The sequence below is a fragment of the Mobula hypostoma genome, chromosome 1 (assembly GCF_963921235.1).
Source record: "Mobula hypostoma chromosome 1, sMobHyp1.1, whole genome shotgun sequence".
NCBI lineage: Eukaryota > Metazoa > Chordata > Chondrichthyes > Myliobatiformes > Myliobatidae > Mobula > Mobula hypostoma.
In genome coordinates, this window is record NC_086097.1 from 175223275 (window position 1) to 175243685 (window position 20411).

The 20411-nt window shown below is 41.4% G+C and overlaps 1 protein-coding gene across 1 annotated transcript in view; it reads right to left on the reverse strand.

The window, feature by feature from the left end:
• The window catches only part of mtdha (metadherin a), a 74757-nt gene that overhangs the window by 8374 nt on the left and 45972 nt on the right, over nt 1-20411 (reverse strand). The window contains exons 8-10 of the mRNA XM_063060074.1: nt 15840-15964; nt 2555-2671; nt 606-728 (exon numbers count right to left, since the gene is read on the reverse strand). Of these exons, the coding sequence (XP_062916144.1) occupies nt 606-728; nt 2555-2671; nt 15840-15964 (365 nt within the window). The remainder of the gene's footprint in view (nt 1-605; nt 729-2554; nt 2672-15839; nt 15965-20411) is intronic.

Sequence of the window (20411 nt, forward strand, 5' to 3'; positions counted from 1 at the left end):
TGAGGTCATCATCCTATAGGTTAGTGGCTTCCCTTTCCATAAATGCTACCTGACTGGTTGAGTACCAAGGCGCAACGAACAATCTGCTGGAGGAACTCAATGGATTGAGCACAATCCATAGAGCAAAGGAACTGCCGATGTTTTGGTTGAAGGCTTGCATCTGGAGTCCTGACGCTGAGTTCTTCCAATGTACTGTCTGTTGCTGCTGAGTGTCATAGGCCTTGAGGCAGAATCATACAGCACAGAAGGAACAGGTAATTTGGCCCACAAAATCTAGCTGACTATCAACACCAAACCTACACTGGGCCCATTTTATTCTCCCAACTGTCACATCATCTCTCCCCAGATTCCACCATTCACCTAACACCAGTGCAAATTTTGTTACTTTTGTGGGATCCAAGAGGAAACAGAAGCAGATCAAGGAAAAAAAGTCACTGGGAGAACATACAAAGTCCATATAGACAACACCAAAGGTTAGGATTGAACTGGGGTTGCTGGAGCTGTGAGACAGCAGCACTACCAGCTGTCCTAAAGTGTTCCCAGCATCTTGCATTTAAATTCAGGTTTCCAGCATCAGCAAGTTTGTTTCTGTTGCCAGTTCTTACCTCAGCTAGTTCACTAGTGCATATGGTTTCAACGGGTGAAGAACTCTCTTCTTCAGGCTGGGCCTTCACAACGAGCTGCTCCTGGTCTCCACAAATGGGTTCCTTCTCCTGATCCTCGACCTCCTTTTTATTAAAGTATTTACACTATAATACACTTATGAACAGTTGAGAACTTTAACTTCACTAAAGAAAACTGCTGAAAATTCATACAATGGCATTTTAATTCCTGCATGGAAGGCTCTTTTTTGAATGTTAATATATCTGTCTTGCATCAATTAACTCAACTCCAGATCAAGAGAAGAGAATGCATATGCTGTAACATGGAGCTAAAGACAAACTGCTGGAGGAACTCAGATCAGACAGCATCTATAGAATAGAGGAATGTTTGATATTTAGGTTGAGATCCTGCATCAGAATTTCAACCCAAAATGTGGACCATCTCTCTGCCTCCACAGATGCTACTTGACTGATGAGCTCCTACAGCAGTTTGATGATTCCGATAACTTTGGGTATGAATCTAACAAGGTGATATAGGGTGATCAGCCACTTCTTTCAGGAAATTCTATGATAAAAGACTAGGAAAAGTTGGTTAGCAGGTATATGGTGCACAAAGATTAAAATATACAGGCTATTAAAGTACATCAACGGAAAAATCAAGCAGCTCAAATTCAATCAACCTTTTGTTAAGTAAATATATGAATTTATACTCCATTTTTCATTGCCAATGATGTTATTGTTGAAACACTAATTTGTTGAAAATGTAGAATATGCTCAAGAATCTTCTCACCAGCAAAAAGGTGATAATGAGCCATCTGCTTTAGAGATTTCTTGATGAGGGATCGTCATGGGTATCCTAATTCTCTGCCTTTTAAAAAGTGCTATGACTCATTCAAAAATCCATTCACCATACCATCAATCCCTTCATTTAACCTCATTTGCCCACCATTCTATTACAGATCACTCTCTTTCAAAAACCCTCAGCTTTTGCCCTCACAGCCAATCACCTCCATTAGTGTCATGTCATTTATACACTGAGGTATTTGGTCGATGACCTCCTCGCAGCTCTACGTTTTCAGTATCACTGTGCAATAATCCACACACATTTTCAAAGCCACTTATGCTTTCCAACAGGCAGCCAGCTAACACTTTAGGTCTCTTTATTTAAGCCTGTAATGAAACTATTGCTTTCATTTACAAAGCTAATACAAAACTAAAATTCTCAGGTGCCCCCAACTATTTTTGCTCTCATTGCACTACTTATTTAATGTATATTTTTATATACATCTTGTATTGTAATTTTATTTCTGTCTTGTATTGCATTGCTGCGCAAAACAACAAATTTCATGATGTGATATTAAGCCTGATTCTGATACATATATCACTGAAATCATCTTCAAAGCAATTCCATACAGATTCAAGACTTTATTCCATTTACCACTTTGCTATCTTTACAACTCCACCACGAGGATGTCTGAAATAATGTCATTGGTATCTCTGTCCTGAGTGAGTTTTCAGTACTATTGCCAATCAGAACATCACTGAGTAAATCAGGAAAGCCACTAACTTTTGTACTTGTACCAGCTGTTCCAAGTAGTTTTCCCAATCACTCTCCTCATTCATACCCTACTGTTACCTGGTTCTCTTTTTACTGATCCACTTTTGTACCCTCAGGCACTTCATTCTCATTTGTAATAATTTGCTGCCTTTGGGAAAGTGGTTTCCCTCTCTAGCTCTTCTGTCTATCATCTTAAATCTACATCCTCTGGTTACCAATTTTCTTAAGCAAACACCAATTAACTTACAGCCAAAAATCCACAACTGTTTTTCCATTTCAAATTTCTCTTTCTTTTTGCATCACAGTTGCCATCTGACCTACATCACTTTTAGAAGAAAAGACACAAGATTGCAGCAACTTAATGAACTCCACCGGACATGGGGCACATGCTCACTTGTGTGGCAGCAGCAGTATCTTCACCCTTTTTCTTTTTCTTCTTCTTCTTCTTGGATTTGCTGCTTGCAGAACCTTGCAAACCAGCATCTGTTTTTTCTTTATCTTCATCTGACACCTGCAAAATTTAACAAGTCTTTTAAAACAATCCACAACTTGGATAATTCTATTCAGACTGAAGCCGACTGTCTTTTCACCCAGACTGGTAAATAAAAAAAGAAAATATATCTACAAATTAGAAATTATTCCATCCCAAAATACTTACACAAAATATAGTCAATTGTATAGATTATTTTTCTATCTACTCAGATCAATTTGATATAGAATCGAACAGAACTAGAGGCAGCCATTTGGACAATGCTGCCTCTACTGATTTTTCAGAAGAGTATCCATCAGTGCTACCTTCCTGCTGTTACTTACTGTCCTACAGATCATCACTCACAGTGGAAAAGGTCACTTAAATGAAACCCTGACAAACCATTAGCCAATTATTTGGTTAATGGTTCAGCGATTGGCTCAATAGGATTAGTAGACTAAACCCTTGTCACTTATGTATCCCCAAATCCACGTACCAGAGAGTTCAATTGTGTATTACTGGGTGTGCTGTGGAACTCAGTGTCAAAAGATTTTCTGCATTTGTTGTTTGTCGTCTACGTTAACCATCTGGATGATAATGTGGTTAACTGGATCAATTTTGTGGATAACACCAAGATTGGGTGTGTATTAAATCAGAATCAGGGTTTATTATCACCAGCATGTGTCATGAAATTTGTTAACTTAGCAGCAGCAGTTCAATGCAATACATAATATAGAAGAAAAAACAATAAATCAATTACAGTATATGTAGACACGAGGAAATCTGCACATGCTGGAAATTCAAGCAACACACAAAAAATGCTGGTGGAACGCAGCAGGCCAGGCAGCATCTATAGGAAGAGGTACAGTTGACGGTTCGGGCAGGGACCCTTCGTCCTGACGTATATGTATATTGAATAGATTAAAAATCATGCAAAAACATAAATAATATACCTTAAAAAAGTGAGGTAGTTTTCAAGGGTTCAATGTCCATTTAGAAATCGATTGGCAGAGGGGAAGCTGTTCCTGAATAGCTGAGTATGTGCCTTCAAGCTTCTGTACCTCCTACCTGATGGGCAGCATGAGAAAAGGGCATGCCCTGGGTGCTGGAAGTCCTCAATAAAGGATGCTGCCGTTCTCAGACACCGCTCCTTGAAGATGTCCTGGGTACTCTGTAGGCTAGTACCCAAGATGCAGCCAGCTAAACTTACAACCATCTGCAGCTTCCTTTGGTCCTGTGCAGTAGCCGCCCCCAGCCCCACCCCCACCCCCCGCCAATACCAGACAGTGATGCAGCCTATCAGACTGCTCTCCACGGTACATCTATAGACGATTTTGAGTGTATTTGTTGACATGCCAAATCTTCTCAAACTCCTAATGAAGTATAGTCACCGTCTTGCCTTCTTTATAACTGCATCAATATGTTGCGACCAGGTTAAACCCTCAAAGATCTTGACATCCAGGAACTTGAAACAGCTCTCACACTCCAATTCTGATCCCTCTATGAGAACTGGTATGTGTTCCTTCATCTTACCCTTTCTGAAGTCCACAATCAGCTCTTTCATTTTACTGACACTGAATGCCAGGTTGTTGCTGTGGCACCATTCCACTAGTTGGCTCACTCTTGTACGCCCTCACGTCACCCTCTGAGATTCTACCAACAATGGTTCTATCATCAGCAAATTTATAGATGGTGTCTGAGCTATGCCTAGCCACACAGTCAAGGGTATAAAGAGAGTAGAGCAGTGGGCTAAGTACACACCCAGCAGGTGCACCAGTATTGATTGTCAGCGAGGAACAGATGTTATCACCAATCCACACAGATTGTGGTATTTTAGTTAGGAAGTTGAGAATCCAATTGCAGAGGGAGGTACAGAGACCGAGGTTATGTAACTTTTCAATCAGGATTGTGGGAATGATAGTATTAAATGCTGAGCTATAGTCGATGAACAGCATCCTGACATAGGTGCTTGAGTTGTCTAGGTGGTCTAAAGCTGTGTGAAAAGCCATTGAAATTGCATCTCCTGGTGACCTATTGTGGCGATAGGCAAAATGCAATGGGTCCAGGTCCTTGCTAAGGCAGGAGTTCAGTCCAGTCATGACCAATCTCTCAAAGCATTTCATCACTGTAGATGTTAATGTTACTGGGTGTTAGTCATTAAGGCATCTCACATTCTTAGGCACTGGTATAATTGTTGCCTTTTTGAAGCAAGTGGGAACTTCCACCCGTAGCAGTGAGAGGTTGACAGTGAGGAAGACTATTAAAGCTTATAGGGGAATCTGGGCCAGCTGGAAAATGGCAGATGGAATTTAATGCAGACAAGTGTGCACACTGGGAGGACCAATCAGGGTAGGTCTTACACAGTGAGCAATTGGGCACAGAGGAGTGCGGTAGAAAAAGGAATCTGGGAATCTGGTCCATAACTCATCGAAAATGGCAGTACAGGTAGATAGAGTTGTTAAGAAAGCTTTTGGTACATTGGCATTCATAGATCAAAGTACTGAGTACAGAAGTTTGGATGTTATGTTGAAGTTGTATAAGATGTTGGTGAGGCCTACCGTTTGGAGTATCGTGTCCAGTTTTGTTCACCTACCTACATGAAAGATATAAATAAGAGAAAATTTACAACTGGAGAACCTGAGTTATAAGGAAATATTGAATAGTTTAGAACATTATTCACTAGAATGTAAAAGATTGAGGGGAGATCTGACAGAGGTATACAAAATAATGAGGAGCCGAAAAAAAAATCCGGTAAATGCAAGCAAGCTTCCCCCCCCACTGAGGTTGGTTGAGACTTCAACTAAAGGTCATGGGTTAAGGTGAAAGGTGAAATGTTTAAGGGTAATGTGAGGGGGAAGTTCTTCATTCAGAAGATGGTGAGGGTGTTGAATGAGCTGTCAGCGCAAGAGGTGGGTGCAATTTCGATTTCAATGTTTAAAAGGGGTACGTTGTTGGGACTAAGCAGTTTAAAAGCCTCGATATAGACTAAATGGTTGAAAGGATTTTTCTGTGCTGCGGTTTTTCATGACTCTACAAGTGGAGTAAAGGGAATTACAGAGGCACGAGGAGGAGTTGGCCCAACTTGATTAGAAGGTGACACTCTGAGGGATGATGGCAGAACACCAATGGACAGTGTTTCTGGGGACAATTGAAAAACTGCAGGATAGCTACATCCCAAGGATGAAGTAGTATTCTAAAGGCAGGATGAGACAACTGTGGCTGACAAGGGAAGTCAAAGACAGCATAAAAGCAAAGAGAGAGCATTATTTTAAAAAAAAAAGCAAAAAAAGAGCGCTAGAAGATTGGGATGCTTTTAAAAACCAACAGAAGGCAACTAAAAAAATGAGATAAAATATGAAATATGAAGATAAGATGGCCATTAATATCAAAGCGGATACCAAAAGGTTTTTCCCCAGATATATAAAGAGTAAAAGCGAGAAGAGAGTGGATATTGGACCACTGGAAAATGATGCTGAAGAGGTAGTAATGGGAGACAAAGAAGTGGGGGATGAACTTAATAAGTACTTTGTGTCATTCTTCACTGTGAAATATACTAGCAGTGTGCCAAAAATTATATATGCGCACGCGTATATATACACACACACACACACACACGGAAAGACTTTGACAAAGTGCTGCACATGCGGTTGCTTAACAAGTTAAGAGCCATTCGTATTACAGAAAAGATACATGCATAGATAGATGATTGGCTGACTGGCAGGAGAATAAAGTGGGAATAAAAGTGGCCTTTCCTGGCTGCTGGTGACTAGTAGTAGGGAAGTGTAAGGTCATGCACTTCAGTAGAAGAAATAAAGACATAGTCCATTTTCTAAACAAGGAGAAATTTCAAAAATCAGAGGAACTGTGAGTCCTTGTGTAGGATTTCCTAGAGGTTAACTTACAGGCTGAGTCAGTGCAAATGCAATGTTAGTAGTGAGAGTATATAAAAGCAAGAATGTAATGTTGAGGCTTTATAAGGCACTGCTGAGACCACATTTGTAGTAGTATTATGAACAGTCTTGGGACCCTTCCTCTAAGAAAAGATGTGCTAGAATTGGAGAGGATTCAAAGGAGGCTCACGAGAATGATTCCGGGAAGAAAGTTTAAAGTAAATTTATTATCAAACTACATGTATTTCACCATATACAACCCTGAGATTCATTTTCTTGTGGGCATACTCAATAAATCCATAATAGAAAGATAACCGTAACAGGATCAGTGAAAGACTTGAGTGTTCAACCAGTGTGCAAAAGACAACAAATTGTGCAAATACAGAAAGAAAGAAATAATACATAAATAAATAAGTAATAAATGTCGAGAACATGAGATGAAGAGTCCTTGAAAGTGAGTCCACAGGTTGTGGGAACATTTCAATGATAAAGCAAGTAAAGTTAAGTGAAGTTATCTCCTTTGGTTCAAGAGCCTGATGGTTAAGGGGTAATAACCGTTACTGAGAATATGGTGCAAGGCCTGAGGTTCCTGCAGCAGCAAGAAGAGCTCATGACCTTAGTGGTAGAGTCCTTGATGATGGATGCCGCTTTCCTGCGACAATGCTCCACGTAGACAGGTTCAATGGTGGGGAGGGCTTTACCCAATGATGGTCTGGGCTGTATCAACTAGTTTTCCTAGTACTTTTCCTTTCAAGGGCGTTGGTGTTTTCATACCAGGCTGTGAGGCAGCCAGTCAATATACTCTCCATCACACATCTATAGCAGTTTGACAAAGTTTTAGATGTCATGCCAAAATTTTGCAAGATCCTAAGTAAGTAGAGGCACTGTTGTGCTTTCTTCATAACTGCACTTGCGCACTGGGCCCAGAAAAGGTCCTCTGAAATGATAACACTGAGGAATTTAAAGTTGTTGACCCTTTCCACCTCTGGTTTCCTCCTTCTGAAATCAGTAATCAGCTCCTCGGTCTTGCTGACATGAGCAAGAGGCTGTTGTTGTGGCACCACTCAGCCAGATTTTCAACCTCCCACTTACATGCTAATTTGTTACCACTTTTGATTCGGCCTACAACAGCGGTGTCATCAGCAAACTTCAATATTGGAGCTGTACTTAGCCACACAGTCATAAGTGTAGAGCCAGTAGAGCAGGGATTATGCACACGGCCTTGTGGCACACCAGTGCTGATGGAGACTGTGGAGGAGATGTTGCCAATTCAAACTGACTGGGGTCTGCAAGTGAGGAAATACAGGATACAATTGCACCAGGCAGTACTGAAGCCAAGGTCTTGAAGCTTATTGATTAGTTTTGAGGGGATGATAGTATTGAATGCTGAGCTATAGTCGATAAAGATCATGTTGATGTGTGCTGTACAGATGTTCCAGGGTTGAGTGAACAGCCAATGAGATGGCATTTGTGGTGGACCTGTTGTATCAGTTGGCAAACTGGAGTGGATCCAAGTCACTTCTTAGGCAGGAGTTGATATGTTCCATTACCAACCTCTCAAAATATTTCATCACTGTGGATGTAAGTGCTACTGGATGATAGTCACTGAGGGTTAACACATTCTTCTTGGGCACTGCAGTAAGTGAAGCCTGCTTGAAGCACTGCTGAAGCGAGTGGTTAAAGATCTCGCTGAACACTCCGGCCAATTATCAGTACAGGGCCTTTCGTACTTGGTTAGGTACCCCACCAGATGCTTTTCATGGGTTCATCCCCCGAAAGGCAGATCGCATGTTGTCCTCAGAGAATGAAATCACAGTATCATCAAGGGCTGTGAGAGTTTGTGATGGTTACTCTATTTTGACAGTCAAAGCAAGCATAGAAGGCATTGAGCTCATCTGGAAGTGAAGACCTGTTGTCGCCAATGTCGCTTGATTTTACTTTACAGAAGATGATAGCATTCAAGCCCTTTCACAACTTCATGCACCCTCTGCTGATTCAAATGTTACATACCCCATGGGTATCTTGTGACTGTCTTATGAGTATGATGTAATGGTCTTGCGGAGGTCACATGATGTAATTTTCCCACCAGTGAGGTCACATGATGACCGAGTCTCAACAGGTATAAAGGAGACCCCTGTTGTGACGCAGTTAGTTTTCAGTTTAGTTTTGTGTTAGTTCGTCAGTTACTCCGTTATGCTGCGTATGCATCATGACGCAGTTTCGTTTTAAAATGGAGTTTTCCTTTCTATTTTAAGGTGCAAAGTTTGGTGCTGGCAGTTTCGCCAATTGCTGCCAGGTTTGTGTGTTGCATCTATAATTTTCCCTTTTCAGTAGTATTGGAGAGTGAAGACTTTATTAAAGGACGGGAACCTGAAGGATCGGAATAATGTTGGAGTCGTTCGGCGGTTTAATGAAGGATCGACCTTATTGAGGATTCTTTCATGGATAGCGACCTGCATCTGAGATAACTCCTACAAGAGTGGGGAAGTTGTGCAGTGTTCACTCGTCAGGAAACGGTCAGTTCCTTTAAGCCGTATTAATTCCTTCGTCGTGAATCCTTTTGAGAATCAGCAGTAACATCACGTCTTTGAAGAAATCCGTTTCCAGAGAAGTCTTTCCTTATTGACTGTGTAAATCACCTGGACTTTCGAATTTACCATTTTAAGACTGGGTTCAAATTTACCACTTTAAGAACCGTTTCACTACTTACCCTTTTAAGAACTGTTCCAGAGTTGCCGTATAGCAATTAACTTCTGGTTATGTTAGTCGTTTGAATACCTTTTGCTATTATTGAGCAGAGTTTAATAAATGTTTATGTTTGTTTATAAACACTGCCTCAATTGATAATTCATTGTTGCTGATCACATGACACAAATTTGGTCCAGAATTGCCACTTTGCTCATGAGATGGCTTTCTAGAGACCGTAAATGGACCTCTGGTAACTTTCTTAGTCATCAGACATGAATATCCCTGATCTGGCCCTCAAAAGATTGCAGATCTCATGGTTCATTAAGGGCTTCTGGTCCAGGAAGACCGATGTTGAGGGCACACACTCATCTACAACTGTTTTTATAAAGTCTGTGACAACCATGATGCATTCATTCAGATCCACAGATGAGTCATTGAACATGGCCCAGTCCACCAACTAAAGCAATTACATATCTGCTACGTTGCCTCCCACGGCCCCCTCTTTGCTGTCCTAATCTTTGGAGCCTTGCTCTTTAGCCTCTCTCTGTTTGCAGGCAGAAGGACAGCCAAGTGATCAGATCAGAAAGGGTTAACATAGGAGGAGCGTTTGATTGCTCTGGCCCTATACCCACTGGAGTTTAGAAGAATGAGACAGGAATCTCATTAAAACCTAAGAAATGTTGAAAGGTCTAGATAGAGTGAATGTGGCAATGTTTTCTATAGTGGGTCTCAGACCAGAGGACACAGCCTCAGCAGACAAGGACGTCTCTTTAGAATAGAGATGAGGAAGAATTTCTTTTGCCACAGTGTGGTGAATCTGTGGAATTCATTGCCATAGACAGCTGTATAGGCCAAGTCATTGAGTATATTTAAAGTGGAGGTTGATTAAGTTCTTATTTAATCAGGGCATCAAAAGGTTATGGGGAGAAAGCAGGAGAATGGGGTTGAAAGGAATAATAAATCAGTTATGATGAAATAATGAAGCGGACTCGAATAGGCTGTGGTCTAATTCTGCTCCTGTGTCTCATGGCCTCTCATTCATCTTATTTATTCTTCTTATGATTTTATACACTTCTGTAAAGTCATCTTTGGCCTCCTACACTCCAGGGGAAAAAGCCCCAGCCTATCCAGTCTCTCCTTGTAACTCATACCTTCTGGTCCTGGTAATATCCTTGTGAATTTTTCTGCATCCTTTCTTGCTTAATGACATCTTTCTTATGTAACCAGAGTGGAACACAATATTCCAAGTGGGGTTTCATCAATATCTTGCACAGCTGCAATGTGGCATCCCAATTCTTGTACTCAAATGTTCTGACTGATGAAGGCAAATGCTTTCTTCACTACAGTCCATCTGTTTCACCACTTTCAGGAAACTATGTACTTGTACACCTTGATTTCTTTTCTACAACACTCCCCAAAGCCCCATCATTTACTGCACAAGCCTTGCACAGGTTTAACTTATCAAAATACAACACTTCACCCTTATTTGTGTTATATTCCACCTGCTAGTCCCTGGCCATTTCCCCAGTTGATCCAGATGCAGAAGAAATCTTACTCAACCTTCTTTACTGCCCACTACACCATTAATTTTGATGTCATATGCAAATTTACAAACCTCACCAATTATATTCTGAAACAAGTCACAAACATAGATGATGCACAAATGAAAATTATTGTATGGTACATTAAGAAACTGTTGAACTAATCTTAGAAGTAAAATCTGATAGACTGGAAAATCTGCCAGTCCAGCATATCCCAAGACTACCAGATAATTGGGGTTTTAAATCTGCAGTAACATCCAGAGCTCAACTTTGCAACCAAAAGAAATGCTAATTCTCATCCACAGAAGTAATTAGCCGATTACCTCTGCCGCATTTTGGAGGCTGTGGGTATTTTCTGCTGCAGTTCTTTATTGTTATAGCTAGGAGTGGGAGTAGGGATAAGCTCCCACAACCCATTAAATGCTCCTAGTGGTATGCATTTCTGACAACCAAGTCTAGCTCCTGGCCTTCACACATGGATTAACTACTAAGACCAATAGAAGCATTTCTACTGATGGGAGAAGGGTCAAAGGCAGATTACTGGCACCTTAACGCTAGCTGCTTTGGGCAGATGGGGCTCATCCAAGAGAAGGAAAACTGATCTCAAGCCTCCACTGCCTTGAGGCCTTGCTCACTCTTGGGAAAGGCCTCGGGAGTAAACACTGAGGAGAAATCCGGGGATGGAGTCCCTAAGGCAGTCCAACATTGAGTTCAACACTGACTGGCAACTCCAGCAATGCCACTGGTGCCAAACAGTATTGATCTGTGCTGATCCTTTGGATTCATCAGCTGCGCAGAGAGGGGAAGCCTTTACATGGGCAACAGCTTGCTGTCCATATCATACTGCCTTGGCATGCATATCACAGACAGTTGGGATGTAATATCCATGGTCAACGCGGATAAGTGGAAATCCTCAAAGTATTGCTGCAAAGGGTAACATTTGCCTCTCAAGGAGGTGATGCCCAACTGCTCTTTTGGTCAATTGCACTGGGAAAGTGTTAGACCCAGCCATGGTGAATGAACAATGATAGTTGCAAGCAAAGGTGACATGCAATTTGGAATGAAGTCTGCAGGGAAAGGTGGCTCCCATGTGTCTGCTGACCCAGTTTTACCTGTTAGTTGAGATTGCGGGCTTGGCAGGAATTGTGAGTAGCCTCAACAAATAAATGCAGTACATTTTGCAGATAGCACAGAGTGCAAGCATGGAGTACAACTGGAAGTGAATTCTGTGATTCAATTCCCTGCTATTTTCACATTTGCAGAATTAAACCATTGGTTTATTATTGTCACATGTGTAGTGTAAAACTTTGATGTTGCAATATGAAACTAAAGAAATTTGGCCTGTCCCCTAAAACCCTCACTAATTTTTATAGATGCATCGTAGAAAGCATTCTTCTAGGGTGCATCACAACCTGGTATGGAAGTTGTCCTGTCCAAGACCGGAAGAAGCTGCAGGAGATCGTGAACACGGCGCAGCACATCACACAAACCAATCTTCCGTCCTTGGACTCACTTTACACCGCACGTTGTCAGAGCAGTGCTGCCAGGATAAACAAGGACACGACCCATCCAGCCAACACATTTTTTGTCCCTCTTCCCAACCGGGAGAAGGCTCAGGAGCTTGAAGACTCGTACGGCCAGATTTGGGAACAGCTTCTTCCCAACTGTGATAAGACTGCTGAACGGATCCTGACGCGGATCTGGGCCGTACCCTCCAAATATCCGGACCTGCGTATCGTTTTTTTTTTGCACTATCTTACTTTCCATTTTTCTATTTCTATTTATGATTTATAATTTAAATTTTTAATATTTACTATCGATTTGTAATTCAGGGAGCAGGAAGCGCAGAATCAAATACCGCTGTGATGATTGTACGCTTTAGTATCAATTGTTTGGCGACAATAAAGTATAAAGTATGGTCTGAATATATGGCAGAGGTGGTACAAAAGAAAAGCAGAAGAGACCTCTAGAGCTAATGGGGAAACTACAGTTATTTATGTCTTTTTAGCCTGGGTGCAATCTGTGAGCTGGCCACCAAACTTGGGCACAATCTATTGTTCCGTAATTAAAATGTCTCAATTCTACATTACTCCCCGAACCACTGAAGACATATTACTTCTGCAATGCTATTACCAAAAGCCTCTGCTGCTTGTGATAGCTGAACTGCCCTCCTGTGAATACAAAAACTCAAAATAACCAATCCCTGCAGTAGAGAAATCCAAATACTGTAAATATGAAAACATCTGCAGGAGACAACTACAGCATGATTTCTCATGGCTCAAGGTATGTGCAATACTAAAAGTACTTCTGCTAATCCACCTCATTCACGTCCTTCCTTAATGCTAGTCTATTGAATGTTCATATATAGTAGCTTACCACATTAAAGGAAAATAATTTCATTGCTAAAAATAATGAAAAGATTTTTTTTTTTTAAACATTGTTTTGGCACTAGGGACTAGTTGTAGAATTTGTAATCCCCTTGACAAATTAACAAACTCCCAATACAATTTGATACATAATTGTACTTGCATCAGTGCAGACTGAACAAGTACAAGTAAATATTATATTAATAATGATCTTTTAACTCTATGAATTCATTCAAATCGACTACAATCTATGTGAACACGAAGCCCCAGGCTGGAGGTAATGATGCAGTTGTCAGTATTGACAGACTGGAAGGCTTTAAAAAGGTGGAAGTTTCTTGGGAGAACCTCTCTTTGCCCATGAAATGGAGATCAAAACAGCTGGGAATTCCAAACTAGCACATGGCACAGCTGCAAGCATAACAGTCCAGTTACCTCAGCTCCACTAGTTTATAGAGTTTTGGGTATTGAAGGGAGTATTGGTAGTTTCTGGCTTAAATCCAGACAGTTGTTTTCCCAATGACTGGAAACTTCTCAGCTTGCTTTAATTCTGCAATGGAATCTGAAATCACCAGATCAATCAAATCCAGTAATTTTTCTTCATTTATTGCTTCCTAATTTTAGTTTTATTTTCTTCCACTATCCAAATGCTAATATCTCCCACTCCTGCAGAAATGTGATTTGCTTTCACAACATACTGTCGAAGAGGACATGGCAAAGTTTGCCTATTTCTCCAGTTCTAATCGACCGAACTGAGCTGTCCTTTTGGTGGGTCTAGAGTTTCATATACAGGCTAATCCAAATAGAATACAAAACAGACACAGGTCATTCGGCCCATGATATGATGTGAAATTAATCTAAATCTCCTCTCACTGCGCATGATCAATATTCTTCCATTACATAACTATTTAAAAGACTCGAACTACACAATCATATCCGCTTCCACCATCCGCCCTGGCAGCTGATTCTAGGCATCTGCACTGCAAACAGTGCAGGCAAAAGTACAAGTTACAGTACCTTTTAAAAGTACTCATCCCCCAACCCTTTGTTCATATAAATGAGTATTACAACCAGGAATTTTGATCTATTTAATTGAAAATTTGTATTTGTGAATCACATGCTCTTCTTTAAAAAATTATAGTGGAGCCCAAGTATCAGGGAAAATTGTAGAGCACAAAAAACTAAAAATTAATAAACTGAAATGTCAGCAGTTCAAAAGTATTCAACCCCCTTTGATCAGTAATTAGTTGATGCAATCGGCACTGATCTGGGCCGACAATTACGTGCCGGGTGGCAACTAATTAATTAGCATGTTTATTTCGGCTTTTTTCTTAAAGATGTGCCATGTGTCTCCTGGCTACTGCTGCATTCTCTGCGAATCGGTATCTGTCTGCGACCTGGGGGTTGGGGTGGTGGGACACTGGGGTGTCATCTCATCGTTGTGTTTCCATTAGAGCAGGCAGCTCATCTTCTCCTATGTCTGCCTGCCTCGATGTTGAAGGTCGAGGTTCGTTGTCTGCTGTGGCTGATGTGGAAAGCTTGCTTGACTGCAAAGCCTCGCGCATTTTTCTATCATACAGTTCTTTGTAAGCACTCAAACCATCCTGCAAATATTCCCTAAACCGACGTACCCTTTCAAAATTAAAGTCGTACTTTATCATTGCAGCGAAAATCTCACGCAGTTCCTTCACTTTTGTTACTGCATTCGGTTTCGATTGTTATCCTTTCCTCTTCCAATTACATCAGCTCTTCATCTATCAGTTCTTGGTCATGGGATGCCAAAACCTCTTCAACATCATCTTCGTCAGCTTCCACAAACCAAACTCACTTAGTCCTTACTTCGTTCACCACGATCAAAACACTTAATTATATCTAGTTTTACGCTAAGTGTAACACCCTTACCAGCTCTTTCAGGTTTTTCCGATACCTTAGAACGCATCTTGCAAAAGGCTGCTCACAGGCATGTGTTTAAGCAATGCCGGCAAGAATGCAGTTCCGAATCCGGGGGAGAGCGGCTGCTCGGGGCACGCGCTGCCTTTTATTGCACGCTGATTTCTTTCGTGTGCTACTTTTTTCATAACAGTGAAAACACCTTCTGTTAGCGAAAACAGGTAACTAATGTAGGTCTTTCGTAACAGTGAGGTTTCATAAAGCAAACGTTCGAAAAGCGGGGGACACCTGTATCTCACTCTGTACAGCAGAGCACAGATACTAATACAGTGCTTGCTTAGGCATAATCAGAAAAATAAAATTAACCTTGCACTTTGATGATTTCCTGTATTTATAAACTAGCATCAAAAATCATGATTTAAAAAACAAAAATTAAACCAAAATATTTTTGTAAGTTTACTCTTCAGACTCAGCTGCATTCATTTGCAAATTAGGCATGGAGTGCACAAGAATTTATAATAAGCATTTTTCTAAGTACTTGGTTTGACAGCACCCCATGATCAAAATGCAGTTCCCATTAGCATTGCTTAAAAATAGAACAATGCAAGTGTGAGATTTTTCCTATACTAATGACGTACGCAATCACTCTTCTGCGAACTGCATCACATGGGCAGATCACATGGTCCCTGTTGAATTCATCACTGTTTGAATACATGTTGACTATACAAGTGCACAAAAGGCAGCAGACAACCCCATCATTGTGCTCAGTGTGTTACCTTGCATAGGAGTGTGAAGGGCACGGGAGGGGAGCTCAGCAACAATAGCCAGGGTTACTAACCTTCTGAGCTTCTGTAACAGTCTCCTCGGGCTGCACGGCTGGAGCAGGTTCTTCTGCTGTCCAATTACCCCATTCTTCTGTTGGGGCGTTCCAGTCTGAGCTTGGATCAGCTGTCGAAATTCCATCTAGGAAAAATGATAGGCAAGAAATCAAATTGATTTTAACAATTGCTAATCGCGACACAGAAGACACCAGATGCGAGAATTTGGAGAAAAATAAAATGTTGGAGTTCAGCGAGTCAGGCAGCATTATCTATGGAGGGAACTGGACCGCTGCCATTTCAGGTAGAGGACCTTCATCTAGAATGGCCACTGTCCATTCCCCTCCACAGATGCTGCCTCACTCTGAGTTCCTCCAGCAGATTTTTTTTGAACAATTGTTTAAGTTAGCTTTAACCATGGAGAATATGCAAAATTTAAGGCGTACGATGCTTTAAAGGATAGGCAAATTGGTGTTTTAGAAGCTAAAATGTTATTTATACACAGCAATTACTTTGAAGTCCAATGTGTGACATTAAATATTCAAATATTAATATAAAATATTGAACTTAAATTTAACAAAGGAGACAGTTTGTGGGTTAACCATCAGAGAAACTTATGGACCAGTGAAGCCACTACTATTTCCACTGATCCTTTCCATCTCTTTCTTACTGAACTTTAAAAAGGAGAAACTGACCATTATAAGGAGTAGATTTAGACAATCTAATGATACAAAATAGTATGCTTAGAAAATCAGGCAAGCTAAAGAATCAACATCTTACGTCAACCCCACTGCAGATGGGCAGACGAAATTGGAAAGTGAGCATCTCTTCATAAAGACCAAGTACAAATCTTTTGTTTTCTTATTAACATAAAAGATAACATGTTTAAAACAGGAAAAAGGAAAAAGACAATCTGAAGTGAAAGAAGAAACAGACAATTTAGAATGCTTTAAAAATTCTACTGGTACTCAGCTGCCACCAGGTTCAGCATTAGTACTGGCAGAGATCAGAACAAATGCCCAAAATAAATACCAGAAGGAATTCTACTACCGGTAAACAATTCTTAACCAACTGGGGAAAACAGTAATTATAATCGCAATGTACCATTATGGCTTAATAGAACCACGCAAGGAGGGACTGTCACTTAGCTCTTGATATGCCCCAAACAGCAGCCTACAGATACAACTTAGCCTCAAAATTATTTGCAGTTCAAAGGCACTGCTGCAAAGGTAATTGGGTTTTAATTCACATCAGAAGGTTGGGCATTTATATCCCTTCATGTCAAAAATGTTATGAAATATCCAGCAGTAGAGTTAACTGAAGATTGGTTAACAGCCTTGGTATTAGTGGCAATCGGAGGCTGAAGGATGACCTTAAGAGATTTACAAAACTGAGAGGCATAGATTAGATAGTCAGTCTCTTTCTTAGCTAATAGAATTTAAAACTAGAACACACAGGTTCAAGAGCAAGGGGAAATATCTAAAGGGGCTCTTAACAGCACTGTTTACCACACAGAGAGTGGTGGGTATACAGAATAAGCTGCCAAAGATGCTGCAAGAGGTAGGTTCAATTGCAATGTTTAAAATACATTGGAGAGGAAAGGTTTAAATATGGGTCCAATGCAGACAGGTGGGACTAGCACAGATTTTCATCTTGATGGGCACAGATAAATTGGGCCAAAGGGCTTGTTTCCATGCGTCGTAACACTGTAGTCTATGAATTTTTATATACAAAACATTTTCTTTCAAGAATCTTTATTAAATTATCCCTTCAATCTACAAAGCATACAGACTACGTTCCCACTCAATACCTGATCTATTAAAAAATGCTGAACTTCAAGATGCTCTGCAGCAAAAGCAAGATCAAAGCTACTACTAAGAAGTTTTGCTCAAAACGCAAAGAATTCAACCAACATTTGCCTCCTCTCTGCAGGTGTCAAATCACAAGGGTGACAAGCTCATCAAACACAAGAAAATCTGTAGATGCTGGAAATACAAAGCAACACACAAAATATTCGAGGAATTCAGCAGGCCAGGCAGGACCTATGGAAAAGTAAACAGTTGACATATTGGCCGAGACCCTTCATCAGGATTGGAAAGGCAGGGGAGAAGTCAGAAAAAGGTGGTGGGGAGAGCAGAGGAAGTAGTAAAAGGTGGCAGGTGATAGATGAATATGGCAGAGGGGAGGGGTGAAGTAAAGAGCTGGGAAGTTGATTAGTGAAAGAGAAAGGGCTGGAGAAGGGGAAATCTGTTAGAAGAGGGTAGAAGACCATGGAAAAAAGGGAAAGGGGAGGAGCACCAGAGGGAGATGATGGGCAGGTAAGAAGACAAGAAAGATAAGGAGATAAGATGAGAGAGGAAACCAGGAATGAGGAATGGTGGGGGGGGGGGTGGGTTAATTACTGGAAGTTCAAGACATCAATGTTCATGCATCAGGTTGGAGGCATGAAACAATTTCATCTCATTTTCATGATGGATGTCCAGTCCCTTTACACTTCCATCCACCATCAGGAGGGCCTTAAAGCTCTACGCTTCTTTCTGGACAAAAGACCCAACCTGCTCCCCTCCATCGCTTTCTTCTGTCTGGCGGAACTGGTTCTCACAATCAACAAATTCTCCTTCGGCTCCACCTACTTCCTTCAAACCAAAGGTGCAGCCATGGGCACTCACATGGGTCACAGCTATGCCTGCCTTTTCATCGGTTATGTGGAACAGTCCATGTTCCAAGCCTATTCTGGCATCGCTCCTCTACTCTTCCTACACTACATTGACCACTGCATCGCTGCTGCTTCCAGCATCCATGCTGAGCCTGTCAATTTCATCAACTTTGCCTCCAACTTCCACCCTGCCCTCAAATTTACCTGGTCCAATTCCAACACCTCTTTCCCCCTTCTCAATCTCTGTCCCCACATCTGGAGACAGTTTTTGATATCTTTTATAAACCCACTGACTCTTACAAATACCTGGACCATACCTTTTCCCACCCTGTCACTTGTAAAAATACCATTCCATTCTCTCAGTTCCTCTGTCTCCAATGCATCTGCTCTCAGGATGAAGCTTTTTGTTCCAGAACAACTGAGATGTCCTCCTTCAAAGAAAGGGGCTTCCCTTCCTCCTCCATCAACGCTGTCCTCAACCACACCGCCTACATTTTACGTGCATCTACCCTCACCCCATACTCCTGCCGCCGCAACAGTGCTAGGGTTCGTTGTGTCCCCACCTACCACCCCTCTAGTCTCCACGTCCAGCATACAATTTTCCGTAACTTCCGCCATCTCCAATAGGATCCCACCACCATACACATCTTTCCCTCCCCCTAGTTTCCACTCCCTTCTCCACTCGTCCCTCCCCACTGATCTCCCTCCTGCTACTTCTCCTTGCAAGCAGAACAAGGGCCATACCTGCCCCTACACCTCCTCCCTCACTACCATTCAGGGCTCCAAACAGACCTTCCCGATGACACATCACCTGCAAGTCTGTTGGGGTCATCCTGGTGTGGCCTCCTGTATAATGGTGAAACATGACGTAGATTGGGAGACCATTTCGTCGAGCACTTTCACTCCATCCGTCACTAAAAGTGGGATTTCCCGGTGGCCACCCATTTCAATTCTACTTCCCATTCCCTTTCTGACATGTCAGTCCATGACCTCCTTTACTGCCAGGACAAGGCCACACTCAAGATGGAGGAACAACAGCTTATATTCTGTCTGGGTAGCCTCTAACCTGATGCATTGCTTCCAGTAATTGCTGACCCCCTCTTGTCCTTCACCATTCCCTGTTCCTGTATTCTCCTCTCACCTTATCTCCTTACCTACTCATCACCTCCCTCTGGTGATCCTCCCCCTCTATTTTCTTCCATGGTCTTCTGTCCTCTCCTATCAGATTCCCCCTTCTTCAGCCCTTTATCTCTTTCACTAATCAATTTCCCAACTCTTTATTTCATCCCTCTTTCCTCCCAGTTTCACCTATCACCTGCCACCTTGTACTACTTCCTCCCCTCTCCCCATTTTACTCTGACTTCTCCCCTTCCTTTCCAGTCCTGATGAAGGGTCTTGGCCTGAAATGTCAACTGTTTACTTTTCCAAAGATGTTGCCTGGCCTGCTGCGTTCCTTCAGCATTTTGTGTGTGTGTCATGCTCTTCAAAACTTATCACAACAGTCATTTGCTCACAAAGAGTGAAATGTCAAACTATACACCATCCAATCTTTAGGTGGGTCCAACAATCATGGGGAGTGTGATTAAGAGCAAAGAAAGTGCAGCCAACTTACCATTCACAAGCAACCAATCAATACAATTTCTGTATAGCAGACAAAATTCCTCAACAATGTTTAATCACCCTAAATCAGAAGCAACTGAGTGACAGCTTTACTCAGTATTGAAGTGCCCTTTGTAGTCTGAACCAAGATCTTAAATACAAATTCCCTTGATGAAACCTACTTCCAATTTAATTTTCTTCTAGTTCAAGTTATATAACAATTCTAATAGTGCAAAAGCTTTTAATGACATACTTCACTTTACATATTCTGCCAAACTGGATTAATATCTATGATAATTTATGATCAGCTTGCAGCTACAGTAGGCAATAATTTAAA